Raw genomic sequence first — 18538 nt, forward strand, 5'->3', positions numbered from 1 at the left:
TTAGATGAATGGGAGGCCGAAGTCGATCAGCTGGAAGTTGATGATGGGTTGATAAATCCAAAATGCTTCTCAGTAGAGATACGTTGGACAGGATTCAAACCAATGGTACGTATCATAAACCTTCTTAATCTGTCGTTTCACAGTTTCAAACATTACACGTTCTACTTTCAGTTTTCTCAACTATTGAAATCATACACTTCTTACTAGAAAAAGAAGCTTCGTTCGTTTTGACATCTTGATTAAATCAAGGCCCTTTACACAATTATTTTGGTACATTACGAGGAGCATGCGGGTCAGTTGAAAACCCAACCGTAAATCAACATGGTCAAGGGACAAAAATAATAAAACTCATGAAATCTTCAATGAAAAAAGATACAAATGGCAATTGCACTGCCACGAAGACAAAACGTTGAGAAGACGAAAAGATGCCAACGATGCTTGACGAGATCAAATTTAAAATGTTTATAATGTTTTCACATTAAACATCTTTTTAAACCACCCTTATTATTAGCTTTTTCGGTTATCACTTTGAGCTCTTTACGAATGCCACTGCTATTTAAGCAATCCCTTTTTACAGCCTGGAATGTATTTGTTCCGCTTCGCGTTAAACCTTTCAAATGGCAATTTATCAGTATACTATAGCACTTCTGCTTAGCAGCGTTAGAATTTTCTTTCTCTTCCCCCAACAAACTATCTATTGCCTTTTAACCCATGAACAATACACTTCTTTCTCGCATCATTGTCTTTAAAGGTATTTTCTGGGTTTACAAATGTCCTAATCACTTTACAAATTTCATCAAATAATTTGAAAGCTTCACTAGAGAGATAGAGCTATCCCCCTCTATCTTTCTTCAAGCTCCATTCGTGAAACTCTTCTATAGCTACCAATTTAATTACAAGACAAAATGTTGGACATTCGTACAAACTAATCAATTTGCTCATAGTTTATGTTGAATTACTTTTGATTCTTCACTTCGCATTTCCTGTGGGCTTTGTTTCTCAGTCTTACAGTTTTCTTTAAGTTTCGGTTGAGGCTGACCCAAATTTCCTTCATTTTCTAGATATTTACTGTGTATTTCATTAAACAAGGGATTGCAAAATATTGGTGTCAAGACGTCATTTTCCTTCGGTTACAAAGTGTTAAACAATGGCTTATTTGTGAATGATTCCGTCAACTCCAAATTAAAATCAGAATCAGTCATTAGCATATGTCTATTGTTAGTAAATTGTCCTTTATCTAGAAGTCCAGTTTTGCTATCTGAGAAAATTGATAGGTAATCAAAAGCTTCATCAGTCATAGTAGTAATTGTTGATGTCTTTATGTCTTGCATTTCATCCTTAAGAATTTAGAAGAAAATGACCAATTGAAATTATAATAGCTGGTCCTTCGTTCATATTAATACTAACATTCATTCTTTTTGATCTCCCAACGTAATTCACCTTGTATAATTTAGAAGCATTAGCAAGAATGCTACTTAAATTTTCAATTAAAAATTTCCTGTTAAAAGCAATAACTATGATGAACGAATATTGATTCCTGAAAAGGCCAATCTGCTTGTAATAATTTCAGAATAATACTAATTTCTTACCTTTATTTTTTTTCCGTTGCTGGTTCTTAGTAGGTTTTTGAATATTTGGAACTTTAGAATAGTTATGATCGATAAAATCCATTTTTAAAAGACCAAAAATGAAAACCGTCTTGCAGTTAAAATGTATTCACACATCGAACACGTGGGTTTCATATGCTTTTACTACAACCAAGAGCGTCTAGAAAATTGAATTTAGATAGCGGAAAGAGGGCGCTACATTGTGATCCATTTTACCCACTTTACAACATTTTACCACAAAACACCTCTACCCCCTTTCTCCCAAGTCGGAGTTTAGGCCGATGCATTAGGAACCGTGCCAGCCCCACATTTCCTCTCCTTGTCTAATCGTTCTTGGCTGAGCTAAAGTTCCGACACACTAGCTGCCTAGCATAGAAATCAGGTCTTGTAAGTTATACATAAGGATAAGCAACTACATATAAATCTCAAACAAAGTTAATGACTTTAGGGAAGTAAATTTATGGGAAATTCTAACTGATTTGTTGCAACATCGTTTACAATCGATTTAGTAGTTTTTTAATTAACAAACATGTTTCATAATTTTCATTTTAACAAGTCCACCTCAATTTGCCAACTCTACACAGCTTTGGGTGGGGGAGCCTCCCCCAAAGGTACGTACCTGATGCAGGGCTGGCGCTAGGATTTTCGGGCCCCAGGTAATTTTTACTCCAAAATTTGTTTTTTTTTGGAAATAGTCAGATAGTTTTAGTTAGGCACCCGTTGCGGCGGCCCCTTTCGGAGGCCCGGGCCCAGGGTACTTTTGCCCCGCTTACCCCACCCCTAACGCCGGCCCTGCCCTGATGGCAGTCATCGGCAAATAACAATTTGTAAAAGAAAATATGAAATAATTATAGAGTTGAGGTTAAGAAATCTTAACCTAACAACGACTATCACATTACTGCGTCCAGGTTTAACGGAAGCTAAAGGGGTCATTCATTTGAAATAGATCAATAATTTTACCATGAAAAATAACAAAATTTAAATTTGAAGAGCGTGTTTATGTGCTTTATAAAATTTTATCGAATTTTGTTTCGAAATTGGCATACATGAGTTTTGAATGATCTGTTGACTCGCTTGGCATAATGGGCCTTCTACCACACTCGTTCGCTATTTAACCCGGCCACCTGAATTAAAGGCAATAAAAGTCGCTAGATTACTTGGACCTAGGGTCGTGCCTCGGGTCCGGCAATTTACCATTAACAAACGTAATGAATATTCAATTTTATAGGCAAACCGATCAAAAGTGAAACGTACCTTTGTGATAATTTCCATCTAAAGTCTTTGAGAGAATGCAATTTCATCATAAAATTCCAAAATTTGAGCACAAAAAAGTTTCCTCTTTCCGATCCAAATTAGCTCTTGAATATCATAAGATAAATGCTATCGATTTTAATAAAACTTAATTTAGTGCGTAATGATAATAGGGAATTTAAGCCTACTGGAAAACAAGTTGAGAATACGTGCAGAATATCGGTAACTTGGTCTCATTCCTCGTTGAGGTATACATATTTCACAATTCATCGATCTAACGAACGTGGTTAATATACTAAGGTTTATTTATACCTAATTAGGACAATATTTATTATTTAATAGCTTCATTAAAAGGACTTTGTATGGATATTAATGAAATACTTATTTTCGATAGAGAAAGCTGCTGCAATCGTAAAGGCTTTGCGTGTATCTAATTATACAAAGTAATTTGTTGATACTTCAACGTACAATAGTGACACCACATTTCTCACTCTTTATCGACTTTTCTGCTCAGTTTAGCTTTTTCATTAAAAATATCAAATGTAATCAGAAACGTAAGGTAATAGAAAATAATCTGAGCTTTGCAAAACAAATGAAATGTAAATGTACTGTTTCGTACGTTCGAGTAATGGTTATTGGACTTGATGGGAAAAGTGAAGGTGGACGTTTCGCATTCCGGTGAGAAAATCTTTAAATATTATCTTTCTCTAAAACGTCCTTTTTAAAAAACATTCATATGAATATTTTTATTGAGTTCTTCCAAAGAGTCTAATAAAAATAGCTCCGTCATATGTCGTACTACCGTTACTTTTTGATAGGCTTTTATCATCAATTGTTCTTCATGGAATTACGTTCCAAGAAATATTTCATAGTTGTTAATTCTGCACAGGGGTTAAAGGAAATAAAAACCCAGTTGTATAAGACAAATTTTCGAACGAAAGTTCTGAAATATTAAAAGAAAAAAAAGGTTTCCGAGAAGACGAAAATATTATTTTCCACTGTGGTAATCTAATAGAAATAAATTCTTTGAATAATCCGCGGTCTTCAGCGGGCGCTTTTAACGTAACATCCAACAAAAAACAAGAAAAAGCGTTCGTTTAAAAACATTTTTAAGTATAACCCGCTTCACTATCAATTAGCATTACAGAATTTATCCTATTATAAGGCGACCGCAAAGTTAAAAAATAAATCCCACATTGGAAATTATTTATTTTTAAAAACAGTATTTGCCTATTTTTTTTATACAGGGTGTCTCAATTTGCTTGATCAGGCCATTTTTCTCAAAATGTATTTATGCTAGGGTTCTGAAATTTTCAGGGTTTATTTGTTAGGTATGGAAGGCTTTGGTTACTAAATTTCGGAAAAATCGAACGATTATGTGCCGTTTTGGAAAATTTATTTTTTCACCGGTAGGTGTCACGCAAAATGTTTCAATAGAAAAGTTGTAGGGCATAGTCGAGAGTGTAAAAATAATTTTGTATCGGTTGAAAAAGACCTATTTTTCCCTGAGTTTGGAGGTCGGGGTAAAAAACAAGTTGCACTAGCAGGCAATAGCCTTTAACGTAAACAATCGTACATAATCACAACACACATGTACATTTATTTTAGGGAACTTATGCTTTCAGCTATGTAGTTAATAATCAGATCTGCAAAAAGTTATTACGTTCAACACCTAATTAGACTAAGTAGACAAAGACCACGTCTTCCATTTCGACGTGGTTACGAGTAAGATCATCAAACAAAGATTTGTAGACCAAAAATTACGCTTTTTTTTCTTTTGTTTTTGTTTAACGTGAAATATCAATTGTTCGGGGAGCATTTCGAAATATGCAACATCGTGCATATTTGTGCATTGCATCAGTAGGTGGCATTTTTGAAAACATTTTGTAGAAGTCATTAAAAAACATTTGTCACTTGGGCTTATTGTTATTTGTTTATTTTTCGAAATCTTTTAACTGAAATGCATGTTACCTACAATTCGTTAAAGGCTATTGTCTGCTAGTACAACTTGTTTTTTACCCCGACCTCCAAACTCAGTGAAAAATAGGTCTTTTTCAACCGAACCAAAATTATTTTTACACTTTCGACTATGCCCTACAACTTTTCTATTGAAATATTTTGCGTGACACCTACCGGTGAAAAAATAAATTTTCCAAAACGGCATAAAATCGTTCGATTTATCTGAAATTTAGTAACCAAAGCCTTCCATACCTAACAAATAAACCCTGAAAATTTCAGAACCCTAGCATAAATACATTTTGAGAAAAATGGCCTGATCGAGCAAATTGAGACACCCTGTATATAAAATGGTCAATGTCGACAAAATTCTTATTTGCATAGTGAATATGACACAGTTTTTTTGCTAAGTCGATTTTAATGAAGTTTTTACAATAATACAAGATCCATACTTATAATTGAAAAATTTTACGAATGGACGAAAAATGGAACTTGAAGAAAAAAATCACAGTGTAATTTTAAAGTTTTGGTGTGTCAAAATCGTTGATATATTGAAGTCTCCTAAAAAATGAAGAATCCATGTTATTATATACACAAAACCCCATAATCAAAGTTCGTTCATTGCGTTTTGCATAATAAAATGTTAAATTAAAGGGCCGTGACTAGTTAATGCGAATTTTAACCTGCGGTATCTCATTGTTTGTTTATTTATAACTAAATTTCGCTGTTTTTTCTATATTTCTAATGATAATGTTTTCTTCCTGCTCGTGTTTAAGATTCCCTAATACAACTGAATTCACTGTAGCTGTCACAGTGATAAGTATTTTTTTTATAAACCAAACATAGACCGTTAGCATTAAAAATGAAGCCAGAGCAAAACTTATTACAGCAAGGACAAAGTCACAATGGTCAAATATTTCTGAAGAACTTCTTTGCAAGTCTCATTTCGAAGGATATCAATTTAAAGTTTGTATTTAAAGTAAACGTTGAAAAGTCCATTTGCCAGGCACAAAATTAATTTAAATGGCTGTTACAATAAAGTTAAAATTGTCTGTTAGGTAACCGAAGGCGAGAACCTTTTAAAGGGTTTGTTTCCTAGAGATTTGAAAAGAAAGAGACTTGTTCATCGTGTTTAAATCTTCTCCATGAACTTATATCTTATGGTTAACCATCATATTGTTGCCTTAGTCTTAATTACAGTTTGAATTCATTCCGTTGTAAAGTTTGTTATCTGAGCAGCAACACATTCCTTTAAATATGTAATGTCCATGTCAAACAGCTACATAGATCGTGAATAGTACCCCACTGTCAATGTACACAAGGTGTCCCAAAAGTCTCCCCATCCTTTTTTTTTTCTAAAACTATTTTTCTGATTGAGATGGATCAAAAGTCGTCAATCATGAATTTATTTTTCAGATATTCTATATAGCTAGGACCGTTATTTTAACCTTTTTAAATAATCAGGTCTGCCAAGTGTAGAACAGTCGGTTTTTGGGAATAATGACACTATATAAAATTCAAAAGCGGGTGAAAAGATATGGATCCTTAAATTGATTTTAACGTTAAACACATTTGCATATTATAAGTTCATGAAATCAGTAGTTTATATAATTTGATGTTTACTCTTTCTCTCTCATTCTCTCTCTCGTTATTGTAAAGAAAGGTGAATTGCGTTTACCTTTCCTTTTATTTAAACGAAGTCTTATCTAAAATTTATTTCATTTCCAATATTATGTTGGAAACATCTACCTTCGAGGTTTGGATGCAGCCGGAACGTGGAAGGAAAAAATTCAAATGAAACATCCCTAACACTAGCACTTTAGCCCTCTTTCTTTGTTGCTTGTTTTCGGATTATTTCTTTGGTCTTTTTCGTCAAGGTATTATAGCAGTTATAACTATTAAAAAAAAATTTAAAGCATAAAAATCAATGAAAAAAATACATTTATTACCGTTTAATTAAGTTTGAAAAAGAAATGTCAAAATAATTAATTTAATTTGCAATATTTGTTAATTATATTAGTACTTTCTCAAAAACAAGGAAAATAATAAGTAAATAATATATTAATGAACAAATATATAAATAACAAAATAACAATAAGTGTGCATGATCTTCAAGTACGTAAACAAATATAAATCAAGTAAAAAGTAGGAAAATAAACAAATTCACAATTTTAGTGTACATGATCTTCATATACCAAAAAAATAAAAAAAATATGAAAATAAAATAATAAATTTTAAAATTTTCTTCATTTTCTAAATCAAGAACTTGCATATCATCAGAGTCTAAATCGTTGTACTCTTCTACACCATTTTCTGGGTTCGATGGCAATTTCTGATCAACTTTCTCCGTTTCTTTCAACGAAAGGATAACAGCGGCTGGTAGTGGTTTGTCTTTTATTTTGCTTTTTCTTTCTGTTAGACCAAAATCTGAAATCACCGGTCAGACGAATCTTAAGATCGGTTGAAGATATCAAGCAGGTTGTCTTCTCTTCAAATTTTAAGAGTGGAATTCACGATATTGCCGGTATACCTTGTTTCTGGTTTTTGCAGCTTGTTCACTTAGGAATCCTAATAGTAGAGTAGCAGACTTGATGATATCTTTTCCATGGACCAGAAGTTTGTGGACACTAACAGGCATATAGTACCAGCTGTATGTTTCAAGATATTGGTCCAGTAAACCTCTACAAAACTCGCACAATTTGTCTTCCTCTACCGGTTATACACATGATATTGTGACGAGAATCACGTGCAGCTGTTCTACCAGCCAATACTCCAATCCTAGAATGTCAGCGAAAATTCTTCGGTTACGCTCATGAAACGCTCTTCGGGCTGTGTTACCATCGTTTGAAGAGCCACTCCTACCGGGTTTCGGAAAGCTGACCCTCAGTGCCAATTGAGCATTCAGTTTCTCTTTGATTTCCAATTGGCGCTTTTGAAAGATTTATTTTTTACGGCCCCGTCTTACATCTTAGGCCCTCGCAGTTTCGATAGCCCAAGTGAAGACAAAATTCTCGGCATCGTATCCACGCATGAAGCGGGCTTATTCCGCATTAGAGGTTTTCTGGATTTGGGGTGAACGAATTGTTAACGATCTCATTGAATTGGGATGGAGTAGCTGCGCAAATAGGACAAGATTATTGCGATTTCGTCCCCGTTATGACATTCAAAACTTTCTCATCAATGATTGTAAATGATAAAGCATATTTGATGCATATTTCTTTGTTTGAACTGATATTAATCCCAAATGGTAAAAGATATATTATTTCTTCATTGACTCTACGCTTTTCCTCGTTAATTGCCGTGGAAGTCTCTTTGCAAAAAACATATTTCAATGGGCGACAATATCGCACAGATTGAGGAGTTGGGTTGTTCCATAAATTGTATCCATTTTCAGACTTCAACTGGAGAGGAATAACAGTAGTAACGAACAAGCTCTGGTCAACGTCATTCGAGGTCTCATTACTCACATACAACTGTTTAATTTGCGATCGTCCCCTAACACCCGTCAAATCCCCAAGAAAGTAACAGAGTAAAACGCAGCTCTTCTAAACGTAATATGTCTAAATACTGATCAATAACTTAGTATTGCAGGTTTACGATGCTAGAAACCGTATGGTTTAGAAGGAATTGCCACGGAATAACCGCTAAAGTATCAGAAACTTCAACGGTTTCCACGGGTCTGGACTCCTTCTTTTCTTCGAAAACCTCATGGTATGGGGATACAAACCAATACCTTGGGATTTGGCACCTTCTCTTAAGTGGTTATACGTTTCCACCGTTAATTCTTCGTCAATTATCAGAGCAAGAGCTTCTTGCGGGGTATATTAACGGAAAACATTAGGTTCTTGAAGGACTTTTCAGCACCCCTTATCACAGATCACGTCTAGCTGATAATTGGACAGCCTTCAAATCTTTCGTCAAAGGTTGCTCCGACAATGAATTTGATAGCTCTAAAACTTGTCTTTTCTGCTTCCAAGTACCTACCATTGACCAATCCTTCGTTGTTTTCCCAGCAGCTGAACTAGAAGAAGGCTCAGAAAAAAATCTTCGCTTCACGACGTTTTTTCTCGTGTAACCCTGGTGAAAGTCGTATTTAACCAATGAGCATTCTTTAACAGGAAATGGTTTTTGTTCCGATGGCTATTTTTTACTTGTTCTGGAACTTTGATTTTAAATTCTTTATCTTCTGAACTTGTAACTTCAGTTCCGATTCATCGAGCGTATATTCCAAATCCTTAGCCTTCATAAGTTCTAAACAAAGTCCAAATTCTTCATCGGCTTCCTTTCTGTTCATGAAAATCTCGACCCAGGCTGAAGTGAAGAAAAGGTCTAAGTACGCTGGACTCAAGAATTAGTACACTTTTAAAGCGGTGGCCGTTGAAACTCTCGGCTCGTTCGGTCAAGAAGGTTCAGATTTAGTGCATGCCATTGGCCGTCGTTTAAAGGACGTCACCGGTGAGCCGCGTTCGGTTCAGTTCCTTCGCAATCGCGATTCAGCGGGGCAACGCGACATCAATTTTAAACACCTTTCCTTCCGGGGCTTTCCTAGAGGATAACCTCTATTCTTTGTATTTTTTTTAAATATTTGCGAAATATAACTAATCCATATTTTTTTTTATAACAAAAAATATTTATTTCGCAAATATACCTCAGGGCTCATCCTTTGGTCCGCTATTTTTCAACGTTTATACCTCTGATATACCCTCGCAAATCCAAAACTCGGAAATTTACTTATTTGCTGATGATAATAAGCTATGAAATTACATCAAAATGATAACCATTGCGAAAAACTAAATTCTGACCTAGATAGTCTTCAAAACTGGTGCACCTTAAACAATATTCCAATCAACGAGGACAAAACTTATGTTATATCATATACTCGTAAGAAAAATAAAATTATGTTTCCCTATAAACTAAACGGGAACATTCTTCAACGCGAAAATAGTATTCGTGACTTGGGAGTCATTAGAGATAAGGGATGTCCATCCGGTGAATGATAATTTCATTCTCAATCACCGGAAGGACACAAAGCTGCAGCTTGGCTCCCGCCGTTCACCCGCTGCTTTCCCCCGTTCCTCCCAGCCGTTCACCCGCGCCTCTCCCGTTCCTCCCTTAATCACCAGAATTTCTAATCACCAGATTCTCGTTCACCCGCTGCTTTCCCCCGTTCCTCCCTTAATCACCAGAATTTCTAATCACCAGATTCTCGTTCACCAGCTGCTTTCCCCCAACCCCCATTCACTGGATACTTTATCTCTCTCGTTCACTGGTTGCTTTCCCCCATCCCCATTCTCCAAAATTAGTTTTGCTCGCGCAGATATCTGGAGATTAGATTTTTACACGTTTGCTTATCGCTTCCGAGCCCTTTTAATTTCTAGGATATAAGCAATAATAACAAGTTATTTTCAATTTAATTATTTTTTTATTTTATTTTAGAACTTTGTTTACATGTTAGTAGGTACTATCAGATATTCCATTAGATGGTTATCTTGTGCATTACACAATGAAAACAAATTAAAGTAGCTAAGTTTACAGGTTAATTGATTATCTACGAGTAAATTAGTAAAATCTTGTAGTACTTCCGAGGGTGATTTAAAACAGCCAAAATAAGATTTTACTTGATGGTACGAATTAAATTGATCTGGGTACAAAAATAAACCCTCGAAAGGTTTTCCATATAATAATTCGTGAATTTTTTTAAGGTTTTTAACAATAGCTAAGTACATGCATTCGATAACATTTTTATGTTCGTTTAAAAGATTTATTTGAAACCGAATAAAATCAATATTTTTTTGGAACTCACCGATTTCGCGAGCTCCCAGATCCAGAACATGACCGTAGGCAGAGTTCAATTTGATGTTGTTGGTCGTGGCGACGACGGATACGTTGTTGTCGTGATAGTCGATGATGTTGTGGGTTAGAGACGATGCTCCGGTTTGCGTGGCGGCGAAAAGCTCTCCCCAAAGAGAGAGTAGATTGGTGAAAGCTTCGGAGGTCAGGAACAGAATATTTTCGTTCGATTTTTTGAAGAAGATAACTTGTAATTTTGATCCGTCGAAACCAAAAGAAATGTAGACTGATCCTCCTAACGTGATTTTTATGTTGATACGTCTTTCTTGGCCCCTGCGTTTGGATACGGTATGCGTCTCGGCTATAGAAAATGAAAATGTTAAGCCTTTGTCTATTGAAATAGTAATAGTATTAATTAAATAATGCTTACCAATAGATCGTTTTTCCATGTTTACGGTAGATGCCGAGAGCAAAGCGGATGCACTTCTTTTCAGTTCAGCGTCTCAGAGAGAAATGACGCATGGGAGATTAATCAGTTCCTATCTTGTTGAGATTAATTCATCACGTGATCTAAACTTCAAATAACCCTCAAATTCTATCGGCTGTCTCTCTGAGATAACAGTTCTAGACACTCGAAATTAAACCGTCCCGTGCTCGAAACTGCCTCTAATTATTCCCATTGACGTCACATATTAATCCACTTGGAAGAAGAAAAAAACCCATTGTAGTTTCCTCTCGAGAGCTTGTGATGCAATCATATCCTAGAAAACAACAATACAATTAATAGAAATTAACATAAAATTAGTATACTTTTAATACCATTTTGTGAACTACAGTGAAAAAAGTTACAATTTTACGGTAGAAACGTTTTCAAAATACCACAAAATGAACTCAATTAAGAAAATTGTAATTAAAATAATCACTACGGCTATAATTTTAGAAGGTTGTTTCAGGACGGTGATTATGGCAGATGTTTGTACTTCAGTGTCCATATCGGAAATGAAGTTAAATGGAATATTTTGCGTAAATAAGTATAAATTTTAGCATAACCCTAATATATTCTCGAGAACTGAACAAGTTCTTTGGGAATAAGAGATAAGCTTACTATCTTCCCCTAGGCCCTATATAAGGGGGTGCCTGAACCGGGGGAACGTCACTCTATTGTTGTTCTTTGTACGTCTAGTACCAGGATTTTTTTGAAGCGCGCCCTCTCTCTCTACGTAAGTTTATTTTGATTTTTTTTATCGTAATTTTTTTGAATAAGGTTTAAGTAAATTGGCATAAAAATGAAAGGTGTACAATACCCAGAAATTAATTTAGTTGATACCCCGGAAATGATTATAATCGACTCCCCTGAATTGATTGATATAACTGATAACGAGCTCCCTGAAGTACCCATAGTAACTTTACCCGATTCTCCAGAAATGGAAATAAAAGATTTAACTGATACCCAAGACCCTACCCTTTCCTTAACTACAGTAACTGATTCGCAATTGGAACGTTTAAAAGAAATGACAATGGTACGAGATTATCTTAGAGAATATCAACTAACCCATCAAATCTGTTCGCCCCCTATCGTTAACTTACCTTCATCCCTTTTAAGACCTAGTTCTATCCCACCTGACGAAGTACGTTATTCGCCCTCGTATACGCCTATGGATGCTCCCTCACCCTTTCTAGAATCAGATGACACGTGCCACTCTTTATCTTTGGAAGATAATTTTATCATGTCGCCCCCCAGTACGGACAGCATTAAGAGCTTAGCTGAGAACGTACAAGTTGCCCGACGGGACGCGGAGGAACTTGCAGCCGCAGCCGCAAGGGCTGCCGAAATGTTCGAGGAAGCTAAAGCGTTGTTAGCTGCTCGTACTGCTAGTAGTGGCCGGCCCCCTCATAATATTTCCCCTCAGCGTAATAATAATAATTACCCTATAGCGGTCGCTGGCCGCTCACGAGCTCCGCAGTATTCACATCCACCGTCTCAGACTGCTGAGAAAAACGCGAACCCTGAGAACGCAAATTTGGTAGCCCCCACTTCGTCTCCTCCTCAAGTTGGAGGTGGGCTGGTTGACGTTCCAATAACGCCTCCGTCCTTTCCTAATTTACCAGGTTCTGTTAAAATATTGAATAATAATATCCAAAATTTTCCAAATTTTGGACTAATGGGACGGACTTTAAATGTCCGGTTAGAAAATAATATAGAAAATGGTATTTATATATTGATGGAAACCCTATTAGAGGACTGTTTGCCTTCAGATATGGTTTCGGTTTCATTCGTGAACGTCACTAACCCCGGTTTTCAAATTAACGTCAGTTTCCGGCGTCGGGACCAATTAGACTTGCAATGGTTGATGACGTATATCGATGAAAAAAGCTATAGATCCGAGAACGATGGTAGTTTTTTTGAAGGAATAGTTACGGTTACGTTTAATCGAGTCAGATTACCGCAAGGAGGAACTAGATCAGTTAGCTTAGGGATTTCCCTTGAAAAAGAGTTTTCTTTTTATAAACATTGCACGATAACGATAAATAACCAGGATAAAATTTGTTTAGCACGCGCTCTTGTAGTAGCCATAGCTCATAGAGAATACATGGATAATAAAAATGATGGAGAACTTAAAAGAAAATATACTACTATAAGACAGTGTAGAGGAAAAAATATTGAAGCGCAATTACAGACCCGCGAAGCTAGGACCCTTTTGGTATATTCTGCATTAACAGACGAAGAATGCGCTGGTCCGGACGCTTTAACTCGGTTCCAAGAAATCTTGCCCAAATACAGTATTATCGTTTTTCGATTACGCGATCCCGTACCCTTAGTTATTTTCGGCAGCGTCGAAGAAGAGAGGGAACTAGAAGGGCCTCTCCGCAAACGTCTTTATCTTCTAAATATTGACACACATTTCAACGTAATTACTAACCCCAAACCCCTTTTCGCGTTTAATTACTTTTGCGAAAAATGTTTAGTAGGTTTTAATAATCTCACTGACCATAATTGCCTTCTTTTCTGTCATAGTTGTCATAGACAGCAAGATTGCCTGAAGGACGTAGATAAAATAACTTGCCAAACATGTTTAAGAGTTTTCCCTAATCAAAATTGTTACGATTACCATTTATCAGGAGCCGAGCCCTTATGTAATAAAATTTACGTTTGTAATCTTTGCGGAAAATTTATCAGTATGTTTAAGCGTAAGGCAGTACACGTTTGTGGAGAGACCTATTGTCCTTCGTGTAGTGAGTTTAACCCCGCAGGTTATCTATGTTACATGCAACCTTTAAAGAACGACCGTAAAGATTCTGCCGATAAAACTACTCGTTCTCGAATAAATAGCAATAATAAACGGGTCCACGACTCCGACAATGAACAATCACCACCAACTAAGAGAAGTACTCCAAAAACGGAAGTCTTTGTTTTTTATGACTTGGAATGTAAACAAACAAATCGTACTGACGCCAATGCTTTGATTCACGAACCAATTTTATGCGTTTCGCAAAAAGCGTGTAAATTCTGTTTCGAAGAAAAAGATAGTCAGTACGCATGTGCTAAATGCGGTAGTGGTCCTCGGGAGAAAATATTTCTTTCAAAAGACCCCGTCGGCGACTTTCTAGAGTATCTTCGTACGCTTAACAGAGTAGCCGATAAGATTATATGTATCGCCAATAACGCTAAAGGTTACGACGCGCAATTTATAGTACGTAAAATGGTCGATTTAATGTGGACCCCTAAAGTCTTGACAGACGGGACCAAATTCATGAATGTACAGTATAAAAAATTAAAATTCTTAGATTCCTTAAATTTTATGCCCTTTGCACTTTCTCAATTCGTTTCCACATTCGGTTTAGATAATAATTTAAATAAGGGACATTTCCCGCATTTACTGTTTAATACCGTAGACCATGAATTTGATCCAGCCCGTTCGAACGAAACCAATTACGTACTTCATAATGACATGCCTCCGATGGACGCGTACGACCCTAATCGTTTAAGCGGTAAGGCCTACGATGAATTTATCCAGTGGTATAACGATTCCCGGTCCAAAGCTTGCGGTAATTCGGACCCCAACTTTAATTATTTTGATTATAAAAGAGATTTAATCCGGTACTGCCGCCAGGACGTAAACATTCTTTTGCAAGGCTGTTTATCATATCGTTCTATTTTCATGGATAAATTCGAAATAGACCCGTTCTTAACTGCGATAACGATTGCGGGAGTATGCAGTTTTATCTTTAGGAAACACTTTTTACAGCCCGATACGATTGGTGTAGTCCCCCCTTTCGGCTATCGTATGAACTGCAACCAGAGTTTTGGAGCGATCGAATGGCTTGAATGGATGTCTCACTTACGAGGGAAGGAAATTCAGTCTGCTTTTAATGGATTTGAACCTAGAATTCTTAACATTAACGTGGACGGACTTCTCGATAACGAAGTCTTTCAATATCACGGTTGTTATTATCACGGGTGTAAAAAGTGTTTTCCTATCAATGGAAACTTAGCGTTATACGGCGACCACACTCAGACCCATAATTCGCGATACGCGTCAACCATTGCTACCACTAACCGCTTGGGATACACGGTCCATGAAAAATGGGAATGTACCTTCAAAGCTGAGAGGAGTACTAACCCCGCCATCAACGCATATCTTTCTACAGAAAATTTAAAATTTAAAATTAAAGAACCAATCCGCCCCCGCGAAGCCTTTTTCGGAGGACGTACGTCAGCTTTGAAATTACATCAGACGTGTAAAGAGGGGGAGGAAATTAAATACATTGATATTTGTTCACTCTATCCGTGGTGTAACAAGTATTGCAAGTTACCCGTGGGACACCCTAAAATACATGTAAAAGCTCCTTTCCCTGACATTTCTACCGTAAACGGTTTAATAAAAGCCACAATGTTATCGCCTCAATCTCTCTACCATCCCGTTTTACCCCAAAGAATAGGATCGAAACTAGTGTTTGCCAACTGCCAAAAATGTAGTGAGTCTCGAAACCAGCAGGATTGTCCCCACGAAGACTCAGAACGACAAATAACTGGTACTTGGGTTGCAGACGAGGTACAGTTGGCAATCGAAATGGGGTACAAGGTCATTTCTATTCACGAAATTTGGGAATACGAGGTAGTAAAATACGACCCGATATCGAAAGAGGGCGGTCTTTTCTCCGAGTACGTCAACGCGTTTCTTAAACTCAAACAGGAATCCAGTGGCTTACCCACGGGAATAGAGACCGATGAAGAGATTAAGAAATACGATGACGAATATTACGAAAAGGAAGGAGTAAAACTTGATCCTACCAATATTAAAAAGAACCCTGGTCTTCGTACCATCGCGAAGCTTTGTCTTAACTCTTTTTGGGGTCGTTTTGGTTTAAACCCTCGCAAAGACCAATCGGCTATTATTAGCGATCCCAAAAAGTTTTTCGATTTATTCTTAGACCCCGACATAGAAGTTAAATCGGTTATTCCCTTAAGTCAAACGCATTGCGTGATCAAGTGGGCGTTTTTGAAAGATATTGATCTTGTTTACCCAAACACGAACGTAGTAATTGCAGCCTATACGACCGCAATGGCTAGGATCAAGTTATACTCTTATTTAAGGAGATTAGACCCGCTTACGTATTATTATGATACGGACAGTTGCATTTATCTAAAAGAACGAGATGGAATAGAGATTGAGACGGGAAACTATCTCGGAGACATGACCGATGAGTTGGAAAAGTACGGAAAAGGCTCGTACATCCAAGAATTGGCAACAGGTGGCGCAAAAAATTACGCCTTTAAAGTACTGAACCCTACGACCGGTAAAGTCTCCTACGAAATGAAAGTCAAAGGGTTCCGTATAAATCAAGGCATTAAAGATTTGGTTAATATGGACACGCTTAAAAGATTGATAGGTGTCGACGGAGAAACGAACGAGCCAGTAACCATACCACAGCCGAGGCAGATTTTGCGTCTACCCGATCATACGGTCGTTTCCGTCGACCGTACTAAAATCTATAGACCCGTCGTAGACAAGGTACGGTTACTGGACGACTTCACTACGGTACCCTACGGTACCCTACGGTACCCTACGGCTATAAAGCGAATCTAATTGGTCCTGAGGACGGGGACGTAGAGCCCTCCAATCGCTAATTCTCGCTAAAAATTAGTCTCTCCACTCTAAAGTGAATATAGGTTTCAGTCTTACGACTCTAAAGTAAATATAGTCTTGCGACTCTAATGTGAATATCAAACCTATACGGGGTAAGGGATGAAATAGGTTATTCGATTATATTTTTCCTCCGCTGAAGAGTCCCATAAATTTAACCGAATTTTAATTTACATTTTCATTTGTACGCTCGTACTCAAAGGGAGATAACCATGCAATTTATTCATCCGTTTAATTGCGTAACGGCAGGCCCGAGTCAGAATGGCAAAAGCTATTTAATTGAATCTATAATTAATCACGAAGAGGAAATGTTTGTTCCGGGTTTCAAAGAAATACATTGGTATTACGGAGAATGGCAAGCTCTATACGATAAAATTAAGCACAGGGTAGTTTTTAAAGAAGGATTGCCTGTTTTATCTGATTATGACGGAAAAGATCTTATATTATTAGTTATCGACGACCAGATGAGCGAGAGTAAAGGTCAAATTGGCGATTTATTCGTGAAAGGGACCCATCACCGTTCTCTAAGCGTTATTTTTATTACACAGAACTTATTCCATCAATCAAAAGATAGCAGAACCATTTCCCTGAATTCGCATTACATAATTTTATTGAAAAGCCCCCGAGACCGTCAGCAAGTGGCTTATATCGCTAGACAAATGTTCCCTGATAAGTGGCGTTTTGTAGTTGACGCCTACGAAGACGCGACTTCGAGACCTCACGGTTACCTAGTATTCAATTTAACTCAAACTTGTCCCGAAGATCAAAGAGTCTTAACTAATATTTTACCGGGAGAAACTTGCTACGCTTATCTCCCTAAATAAATAAATAGAACTTACATTTCGTAACTTCAATCAGTTATGAATCATGTCTCGTAGAGTACGTATCGAGAGAGACGCTCTCCGATATCTCGGTCGTTGCAAACCCGTTCAAAGAAAAGCTATTTTAGCTAAAGCCGACAAATCCCTCATAGACGCTATCAGTGAATGTATTCATAACACTTTAATTGGTAAAGTAAAACTATCAAATACCCAAAAATCCAGGTTATCTCGTCATAAAAATACCCTTCGAAAACTAGCTAGTAAGCGGGTAGCTTGGAAAAGTAAAAAGAAATTGTTAGTTCAGTCTGGGGGCGGATTTTTCTCGTTTCTTCTACCCGTCGTTTCAACCCTTCTTGGTTCTATATTCGATAGTAAACAATGAAACACGCCAGAAAAATGATTCGTCCCTAGCGGCGTTTTAAAGCCCGACCCGTTCCCGCACCCCCTCGCTCTGACAGTCTCTGAATTAGACGTTAAGATGAACCAAATATTAAATATGAAAGATTTAGACGACGCCTCGAAATGGATTTTATACGAACAAGCTTTAATGTGACACGGAAATCTACGTAAGCAAGCCTCGGCTCCTAAAGAAATCGAAATTGCCCCCGCACTCGACTCGCTAAGTAGGGACTGGATAGACGATTTGCCTTTGATATATTACCAAAAAGCGCAAAGCATGGTGGATCAGTTGGAAACTGTACCCGAAAGAATACGGTGGGATGAAAACGGGGAGCTCGTAATAAACGGTCGACCTATTAAAGGTTCCAATATTAGCGAAATTGCCAAAGCGTATTTAAATCCTAAAGCCTACCCAAAACCTATCGGATATTTCGCGTTTATTTCCAATTTAACCCAATTTAACTCTTCACCGGCGATCCAAGGCTTTCCCTCTCCGCTAGCTCCGAGAACCCGACAACGACGTTCTCCCGTTAAGCGCGAGTATCCGGTTCCTCAAAGAGGGCGCGCG

General features: G+C 37.2%; 1 protein-coding gene across 1 annotated transcript; it reads right to left on the reverse strand.

Annotated features, from left to right (window-relative positions):
- Window positions 1-8684: 8684 nt before the first annotated feature.
- On the reverse strand, window positions 8685-17678 carry LOC149939211 (uncharacterized). Its single transcript, XM_090179052.1, has 4 exons — window positions 17590-17678; window positions 11035-11365; window positions 10433-10965; window positions 8685-8891 (listed from the first exon to the last, which is right to left on the reverse strand). The coding sequence occupies exons 2-4, from the start codon at window positions 11051-11053 to the stop codon at window positions 8685-8687; spliced, it is 759 nt and encodes a 252-aa protein (XP_090035178.1). The 5' UTR covers window positions 11054-11365; window positions 17590-17678.
- Window positions 17679-18538: the final 860 nt, after the last annotated feature.

Source organism: Leiobunum rupestre, chromosome 6, assembly GCF_980474605.1.
Source record: "Leiobunum rupestre chromosome 6, qqLeiRupe1.1.hap1, whole genome shotgun sequence".
Taxonomy (NCBI): Eukaryota; Metazoa; Arthropoda; class Arachnida; order Opiliones; family Sclerosomatidae; genus Leiobunum; species Leiobunum rupestre.